This window comes from Drosophila mojavensis, unplaced genomic scaffold (genome assembly GCF_018153725.1).
Source record: "Drosophila mojavensis isolate 15081-1352.22 unplaced genomic scaffold, ASM1815372v1 contig_74, whole genome shotgun sequence".
Taxonomy (NCBI): Eukaryota; Metazoa; Arthropoda; class Insecta; order Diptera; family Drosophilidae; genus Drosophila; species Drosophila mojavensis.
The window spans coordinates 26195168-26205410 of NW_025318899.1; the positions used below are offsets into that span (position 1 = coordinate 26195168).

Consider the following 10243-nt stretch of genomic DNA (forward strand, 5'->3'; position numbering starts at 1 on the left):
TTTCTGAAATGTTAATTTTTATAATCATAAGAGAATTTATTTATAGTTCATTTTTGTATGACATGATATGTCAATATCACAGTTTTATCACATTCAGTTTACCATGTTTTATAGCTATTGCCGATTTCCCATTACATTTTTCATCCATTTCACATATTTGCTGACACGCGTATATATGCCTGGAAGGCCTGGACGGGCACAGCCGATGCCCGTAGACACAACGCCTAGTAAATAATGCTCCTTCGACATCAGTGGGCCACCAGAGTCAGCCTGAGAAGTGTACAACATAACATAACATTTTGTGATCCACTCTTAAATTGCATACCCACCCAACATGAGTCAATTTGACCATTCTCAAATCCTGCGCACAACTGAGTGTCGCTAATGCTGTTGGATTTTCCTTGCGCTCGATATGAATGCTCGCAGACCTCATTGTTCCATATTTTAACTCTTGCCTTACGCAAGACATCGGCACGCTCGCCATCTGCCTGGTTCTCTTGTGTCCATCCCCAGCCGGATACCGTTCCGTATTCCGGCACCAAGCTACGATCCTCCTCCCCTGAACTAACACAGCTGGGCTGAATATGTGCCGAAAAGCCCATAGGTTGTACGAGCTCTAGCAGGGCTAATTTCGCAAATGTGAATTAATCTTCACTCCTTCTGTTGACATAAATAAACGGATATTTACCGATATCATGTTGCACATTTTTGCAATCATATTGTGGATGTGGTACAATGCGCTTAAAGTCTACTCGGAATCCCTGGGGCCCGTCACTGACAGCATTCAGATAATCCCGAATACTATGGACACCTACAACGCCTTGAATCTGCGTGGGTTTCATGAAGTTTTGCAGACCATTACAAATACAATGACCAGCGGTGAGTATCCAGCGCTCATGTATAATGGTGCCCCCACAAAAGTGGCCACCACGACGCATTAGACTAACCATAAACGGCATTTCGTTCCGTTCCGCTTCGCTTCCGCCGACGATCTTAGGATTGCGGACTGTGCAAGGTAGTCCTGTAACTATTAATAAGAAATAACAAAATATTATTATTGAGGAGGTTAGCCTTATGTTAATATTTTCTAGTAATGTTGACATTATTGTTATTATTGTATATACTTTGAGGTATTTCAAAACCTGTTCCGTTTCATTGCAGTATTGATTGATGCATAACAATAACAAATAACAAATATTGCACTTACAAGCGATTTGAGCCTGCGCATAATTTACAATTTGTATAAGTACAAGGAATTGCGCAAATTTCCACATATCGCCACTATTCAAAAACTGACCGTTACACATATGCTGGTGCAAACCTAGTCAGCGAACTGTCACAAATATTCTGTGCGCAAATAAATTTATATAGGTTGACAGGCCGACTGAGCCAGTGACTTACTTGCTGCTGTTCTATGCGGATTAGTGCTCATTTGACGAGTTTTTTGTTGTTGCTTTTATTTTTGATAACGAACGGAAGTTTCAACACCTGTTGCCGAGCTTCATGTTTGCTGAAACCGACGCAGCGCGAAGCGACGCTGACGTTGACTTCGACTGCAGCTCGGTGTCACACAGCATGTGCAGCACGTATTAGCACTTCATATGTCTTACTTGTCTATCTCTTTCTCCCTCTCTCTCTTTGTTCGTCCCTCCCTTTCGCTTGCACCCACAACATTTTGGGTGCTGCCGAATACAACGAAACATAAAACGTAAACAAAAGACAACATCGAATTTTTTTCTGAGTTCGTGTTGCCTTTTTTATGACCCAGTGAAGTTCATGACATTGAACAGTTCACAAATAGTTGAGGTAAAATGAGTAAGTGTATTTACTTCAGGCTTACTATACATATGTTTGTAAATTAATATTTTATTGAAAGGGATATTTCCCATTATCTTTATTTAGTATGATATAATTATAGATCAGATCGATGAGGGGACTTGATCTACCCATGTCCGTCAGTCTGTTCGTTCGTCGGTCTCGTAATCTATTACAACTTGAAAATGTAAAACTTGTATAAGACATCTTTTATGTGGGTGATCATATTAAAATTCTTATTGCAAATTTGTTATATTAAGTAAGCTTGCATATGGGAGTACCAACTAAGAGGTGCATATTTTGTACTATACAATTTTTGTAATTTTCCACGTAATTAAAGAAGCTATATTATAGGCTTTGATTGAACTTTCGAGGATGGCAACAAATGAGCTCTGCCCGACGTAATATGCTCTTTTCAACTAATGAGCAAGTAAAAAAAAATGAATGTTAATAATGTATGTGAATGTTTCCACAAATTGTATATAATGTTAACTGCATTTGAAGCTAAGGGCGCAAAATGATATTTCCATGCTACCAGCATGGTGCTGGTAGCTGCAAACAACAGTAAATAGCGCAATATCATTGTAAAACTGTAATGTAAATTATGACTTTGACATTAACATTGCCCTTAAGAAAACTAGCGTGTACAATGTCGGCGAGGTTTTCAGAAATGCAGGTAGCTTTCCTTGGACATATAATCAGGAATTGAATTTTAATTCAAAAATAAACGGTAATATTAATTACAAGAACACAACCCGTGAATTAATATTGGTTAGACAACTATGAAATATGTTATTTTTATCTAGAGAATTGGTTAAAATGAAATCGAGTTTAAGACGCAGAAATATTTCGCACATCCAGGTTCAATGATCGGGGACACTTTTTGTCGTTGTCGTTGTCTCGCCATATGCTAATTCATAAGAATCGGTCTGTTGACAGCCTAACCAAAATAAATAAATAATACATAACAACCAGATAGAGACCTAGTAGTTCCCTAAAAAACTGGTTAGGTGCATTGACATCCATCGGCCGACAACATTTATATTTATTAGCTTACCTCTTAGACGCATTCAATGTGAAGGTCGTTTCTCGATATTTTTTAAATGTTTTTTATTTTGTTTTTGTTTATTTGTTTTCAGTAAAAAGTTCAACGACTGAGTTTTTCGGTAACTTATTCCAAAGAGGGAAGTGTTTTAAGGTATTTTTTTGATGCGGGTAGATTACGGAACATGATAATTAAATTACAAATCAATTAAGAAATTTCTTCTGGATTAAGTTCATATATTCAGCTTGTTCGCAAGTTCAATATTAATATTTACTGCAACTTAGGAGCTAAAAATAGATGTTTTGCGTAGAAAACTATTGAATCGCGCGGGGGAGTACACGAGTATATATTAAATTATTAAGGCGAAATGGATAAACAGATAGACACTGCAATAAACTTGCTGCTATTGCTATTTTCACTTTGTAAATAGGAATAAAACAATAGTGCTTTATATTGTTTGAAGTATTTATATTGTTTTATTTTTTGACAATTATATATTAGCACCAATGTGCTGGTATAAGTTCTAGTCTTTATTAAACAATGACCGATTAAAATAAAAACTAGATACTAATCGCTCTTTCTCAATCAATATATGTATATTTATTAAATTTCATGTTAAATAGTTCTTATTTAAAAAGCTGCTTAATTACGAAAAATCTGCTCTTTAGGCTTTTTATTTTAAAATGCAAATAAATAGTTATAATAGGTCTCAAAATATTATAAGCCCTTAGAGGGTTTGGATATACATACATGGGTATAATTGTAGGACTGTTGAAAATATATCGAAATATGAATGGGCGTAGATATATTCGCCATAGCTCGTGATCTCGATGCGGATCTATATTCCAAATTTCAGCTTTCTAGCTCTTTAATTAATATGATTTCTGGCATATCGGAAAATGCATTATCCGATTTGCCACGCCGCTAGTGGGCGGATCGGGAAAATTTTAACACTATAGATCGGAGATATACACGAGTATGTGTTCCAAATTTCAAGTCTCTAGCTTCAATAGCGCCGAAATAGATTGCGTTCATACGGACAGACGGACAGACGGACGGACGGACAGCAAGACGGACATTGCACAAAATCAATATACTAATTCACTTTCGTGAATGAGTATAATAATTCACTTTCGTGAATGAGTATAAAAATAGCTGTTTTCCATAGCGCTTTATAGCTTTTCGGGGGTCGTCCAATCATTCGGCCAATTTTATGTAGCGGGTTTTTGATCTTCGAACCAAAACAACCATTTATTTCAACAATAATTACCCGAATGAAATTCCAATGAATAATGTGACTCGAAATACAATAGGATTACCTTTGGAAGCATTAAGCAACACCTAGCGGTAAACGGGATAAACGAAGTGTACCCAAATTTTTCTAGCATCCTTCTAGGTAGTTTTTCCTATCCTATGTGCATAAAATGGCTACAAGTGCAGCAAGACCATCTTTTTTCGCTTATTTCAGAAAAAAAAAAAAATATATATATATATATATATATATGTATATATACTATATAATATAAATATAAATATATATATAAACTATATAATATATTTTCATAGAATTAATAAGGTATTTTAAACAATTTATACATACATCAAATGGGCGCACCTCAACTTTACTTAGCGTCTGTATGTATAAAAGAAACCGACAATGATTTAAAAAGAGCTGTAGGAATTAGTCAGGCACATTTGTAAGTATAATAAGGCTAAATAAAATAATTATTTCTTGTAATATACGTATTACTTTAGTGTGTACCTCCATACTGACTAGAAGAAACATAATTGAAATGATAGTTACTTAAGTAAAATTTCAACTATTTTTATGTTATAAATAAATTACGAACAACATGGGATTCGTAAAAATATTTGTGTTTTATTTCTATAGTATCTGTGATGTGCTTCGAAATTAAAAACTATTTACTTACCTCAATTGTAGTTAATTTTGTATTTTAATTTTTTTGAAATTTTTGACAAAATGATGTTTGGATGCCTTATTTGGTTTCGATTATTACTCGAAAGCCATGTTAAGTTAAATTACGGGCTTTCTGAGCAACAATCAAAATTATATAAGGGTCCGTTTGGCTGACGGTTATTATTTTTATTTTACAATCGTTTGTTTTGTATTGCTATGAAGAGGAAACACGTCAGCACGGTGTGAGTGCTGCACTGGAACTGCACTTCTGATGCGAATGCTGTAACGTTGTCTGCTGTGGCTCTGGGCCTGTGATCCTTGTAATGCGTCGTGGACACGAGCTATAGCTACTTTACGAATGCCTATTCGTAATGAAAGACGGCAGCAACAGCAACAACCCCGTGCGAGTGTTGGCCTGTTTACCATTCTGCTCTTTGCCCGTGCGGCGTATACGTAATCACAGCACTCGGCTGTTGCTGCTGTTGGGGCCGACCAATGAGCGTCAAACCTTGATATTGTATTGCATGCATTTGCTTGACGATCTGCGCAGGCGTAAATTATATAGTTGTTGGTTGGGCCTATTCCGTTCCTATTTTCGAATAGGCGTATGCAACGCCCCCCATAGATTTCTAAATAATAAAGCTTAAAATGTTTATAATTGTTTAACTACTTTTGCTAGACTTAATAATGAGTCTAGCAGCTGATGAAATGAAACCGTTGAAAGCGTTTGGTTAATGAATGACATATTTTTACTCGACTTACATTATATATTTTTAAGAATTTTGAGGCACATTATTAATTATTTTAAAATTGTTGATATTTGAGGGAAAAAATATACGTTTCAGACCGTTTTTGCAAATAGAAATATGATAATGAAATTGAAACGCATACCGAAAAGAAAAAGAAACAAATTTCAGGCATAACCGACAATATTATAATATTAATTTTTTGCCCTAAATATTAATAGGCGCTCGCTATAATAAATATAAGGAATATATAATTGTAAGAATATAATATATATATATTTTTTCAATTTAAAAAAAAAAATCTTTTTTGAGTTATATTACGTATAGAAAAATTATGATTAAATTGATTGAAAGAGTTATAAGCAATTTGTACTGTGAACAGCCCGATATCGTTTAATTCCAAAGTGCTTTTGCTCATGAATGACCAATTTAATTAAGCAACATATATATAGTTGTAATCTTGAACCTCTGAGAATCAAAATATATTAATAATTAATATATAATTAAAATATTAATATTAAATTAGATCAATAAGGAGAGCAAAATACTGTAATAAGCCCCAATGCTCTCACACACGATTTACATTCAACACATTAGAATTCAGCTGTTTGATTGACAGAAACATTTGATTCGGTATATTGTGATTGATAAGTCGTTGACACGCTTTTAGAAGGCTTCCCTGTCTGTGTTGTTGTATCTAATCCCTTCGTATCGTATGAGTTTTAAAATTAAACATTTATGTATATGTATACGAGGAGGAACATTATAAAAACTAAAACCCACACAAATGCCAAAATGCAATGTGAATTGCATTATTGATGACTACAAGTTTAGCGAACGGCCAAAAGGTTTCAATATGCTAATTACTTCTCTTCTTCGAATTACATTTGGAATATAAATACAATAACAATAATAACAATAACTACAGTAGCTGCCACCTCTAGCTAATGATGTAGCTGTAACAGCATTTGGCTGCAATTTCCCCAGCGACTTGAGTGGAAGCTAACAAATGCCAAAATCTATTGAAAGCGACATTTGGAGCAAGACAAAAAGAGATGAGAATGTTTAAATCGTACGATGGGAGCAATGGACTAACACATACTATATCACGTGTGATACTATTACTTACTATATATATATATATATATATATATATATATATATATATATATACATATATATAATATAATATTATATTATATAAAATATATACATACATTGATGTTCGATTCTTTCTTGCTGCTCCTCGTACACATTTACATACATGAGTTACATACGCCAGGACAGAGTGTATATTACCATTTACGAAACGCCTTTTACGTGGTATTTTTATACTCATTCTCGAAAGTGAATCAGTATATTGGTTTTGTGTCCGTCTTGCTGTCCGTCCGTCTGTCCGCCCGCCCGTCTGTCCATGTGTCCGTATGAACGCAATCTATTTCGGCGCTATTGAAGCTAGAGACTTGAAATTTGGAACACATACTCGTGTATATCTCTGATTTACAAAGTGCTAAAATTTTCCTGATCCGCTCACTAGGGGACCTGAAGATATAGTGATTTTTCGAATTCTGCTATATTTTGGACACTATTGATGCCAGAGATCTCAAATTTTGTATATATACTCGGGCTGATCCCCCAAGACCAAAAAGCTTTGTCGGATATATATGTCCGCCCACAGGGGGCGTGGCAAACCACAAAAGTTTATATCTCCTAAAGTATAATATCTAGAAGCTTCAAATTCGGATAGTTGAGTTACTGGTAGCCTTCTGTATCGATTCCCAAAAAATCATTTTCACGCCTCTTTAGGGGCGTGGCATATCGAAAAATACCTTGTAATATTCACTTTTTTTGAGAGTAAGCATTCAAACTTTGCAGTTAGGGTACCGTTATCTTGTTCTAAAAACTGACCAAAATGAGGTGTCTACGCCTAGTTGGGGCGTGGCAAATCGGAAAAAACTGTATATTCTACAGTATTAGAGCGAAACTTAACTACTAAATTGTTGATGAAATGTGAATGAGTATTCCGCAGTCGGTAACGCCTGACTGCAACGTTCTTACTTGTTGTTATTGGTATAACAAACGAGCAAACCTGTAAGAAAGTTGGAAAATGTGTCTAAAATTTGGATATGCTGGCTGGCAGTCGAACTAGATCCCAAAATGGTAAGCAATTGAGCAAAGCCGGGAAAAGGCGTTATCCTTACACTTAACCAGCAAGCAGCTCGACTCTGCATTCTCCACCACTTCTTGTCGGCGTCTGTGCGCGTTGTTTTTGCGTGACAATTGGCCCAATTTATTATTCATTAGGTTAAAAAGTCACAGCACAATACAACTGACAGCCAGTCAGTCAGCCAGCCAGTTACCCCACAGACATTATTAGCAATGTTTCGTCGGGTCCTGCGGTGGCATGAATTTTCAATTCTTGGATTGAGATTGCACGCTGAACATTTTCAACACTAAACGTAAAACTTTGCAACTTTTCTAATTGATTTCCAACGAAATTTTGTTTTGTTTGTTTTTTTTTTTACCTTTGTTTTTTTATAGTTGGCTGACATGCAGACATTACATGTAACTTATTAATGAAAATGCGTTTTTTCTAATCTTCGGGTAAGCCTATATTAAATGTATTTAAAGTCCAATTAATTGGCTGACTGTATGCACATCAAAAAGGGAATTCAGAATATGTTATTATAACAATGAGATATGTAACAGACAGAGACCCTTTATAGAAATTATTTTCATACTCATCAATCGTTGCTTTAATTTAAACTCTTAATGTATCATCTGTCAATAAGCAGTCGGAATGAAAAGTAGCAATATAATATTTTGTATGGCTCTTTTCCATCGTTAATATCTGCATGTGAAATCCTCTCTCAGTGGCTAATGGGCATAAATGGAAATTCTATTAAGAACGTACGTGCCACCACTCTTCCGACAATCCGCCAAAAGTTCTCTACACGGCTCGTCAATTAAAACATGAAGATATTCCCGAGTATACAAGTATATACCCTGTAACCGAGTCCTTAAAATTCGGATTTAAATTTTATTTCAATGGCAGGTACTTGGAATTTCGAATATACTCGGCTTGAAAATCGAGAATCAAAAAGATATATCTACGATCATAGGGAGCAAACCGCAAAAGTTTGTATCTAAGTAACTCTACAGTCTACATTGCTTCCTTTCCCCTTAATTGTTTTTTTACTAACTTACTTTACTCTCCACTACTATTACTCTCTATAATATTTAGACGTTAATTCTAAAATAATTAATTAAATGACTTATTTAAAAATCGAAATTCTCACACACATTTCCAAAATTTTACGAAATACATGTGAAGTAAAGGGTATTCAAAAGTGATTCAGAGCAGGCAGTAAGCAGATTTGATGGTTTCCAACTCCCTCTGTTGACTTTTAACCTTTCGGCTTTTTGGATTGCTTACGTAACGGTAAATCAGGTGTCACTTTGATGGTTAGAGTGTTGTGGGCCTATGGGGGCAATGGGGCAATGAGGTGATAGAAGGCTGTGTGGAGAGTGGTATGCGGCTGTCCGATGCCAGGCAACTGACAAGAACGATAATGCTTGTTGAAACAAAAATTTTCACAGACATCAACATACACACGCACGCACATGCTGGCCACAGGAAAATTTTGTCAACGGTTAGTTATTCGACTATAAATGCATACACAAGAAAACACACACACAAATACATGTAAATATATATATCAATTTTTTTTTTGCGTTTTGCCTACTTTTCTGCATATTTAATACGCAATTAAGCAATTTGAATAGCAGCTAACATGGAAAATGCATTTCATGTTCTCACCTCCTGATGATGCTAAGGGGCTTGTCAGGTGGCAGATGGAATCGAAAAGTTCATTTGTGCCCCGCCTCCTACAGATTGCCCACTCCTTACCCTTCTCAATTCTATATGAAGCATTGCTTTTAATTGGCGTAAAATATTTGACAAGCTCTCCTGTCTTTTTTATATTTAAGATAGGTAATCTCAGGTTGAGGTCTATATATAATATTTGACATTTTACACAACATTTTTGGAAGTAATAAAAACTGAAATTGTAAATGCTTCAACATAGTTTTTTCTAACATGAAACAGAATTGTGCGCCTTTAATAGCTTTATCCTTTTTCTTTGCTTTCTATAATATATGTAAGTACAGTTGTGAAAGCCATTTGGTTAATTTTTAGCTTTGATAATCCTTAAACTGCGAGTGAGTTTAATAAAAGTAAAACAATTTGCATCAAAACTTCTGAGGCTGCCAAAATAATTTTATACTTAAATAAAATATTTCTGAATATTACTGAAGTACTCAAATATATACAAATTTTTATATAACAAGTAAGAAAGCTGCTATTTCAATAATTATCCGCATATGCACACACACAGACATACGTACGCACGCCCAAACACGCATTGGCTGCAGTGTGCATTAATAACTTTTCTTGTGGATGTTCTTTCTTCATGAAACTTTCAGATTATGATTATAACATATAACATATGCATGTATTTGCCAAAGCACAAGTCTCTAGTATTTGAAATACGCCTTTTACAAAGGTGAGGGTGAGGGGTGAATATAGGGGTGGGGGGTAAATTTTAATTGTATAAAATACATATAAGTTTACATTTTAAATTTGGAAGCTATAGCTTTAAAGGTGTGGGAGATATAATTAAATAGCTAGCTTTCGATAAGGTTTTTAATCGATAATAA

At 34.9% G+C, this 10243-nt stretch overlaps 1 protein-coding gene across 2 annotated transcripts; it reads right to left on the reverse strand.

Annotated features, from left to right (window-relative positions):
• Positions 1-11: 11 nt before the first annotated feature.
• On the reverse strand, positions 12-3657 carry LOC6583635 (transmembrane protease serine 9). 2 transcript variants are annotated; one of them, XM_002009265.4, is made up of 4 exons: positions 2873-3657; positions 689-1027; positions 330-625; positions 12-270 (listed from the first exon to the last, which is right to left on the reverse strand). In XM_002009265.4, exons 1-4 carry the CDS (start codon positions 2883-2885, stop codon positions 115-117), a joined length of 804 nt encoding a protein of 267 aa, XP_002009301.2. In that variant the 5' UTR covers positions 2886-3657; the 3' UTR covers positions 12-114. The 2 variants fall into 2 exon arrangements, with proteins under 2 accessions (XP_002009301.2, XP_015018474.1); XM_015162988.3 differs by lacking the exon at positions 2873-3657 and adding an exon at positions 1208-2418.
• Between the last annotated feature and the right edge of the window lie 6586 nt (positions 3658-10243).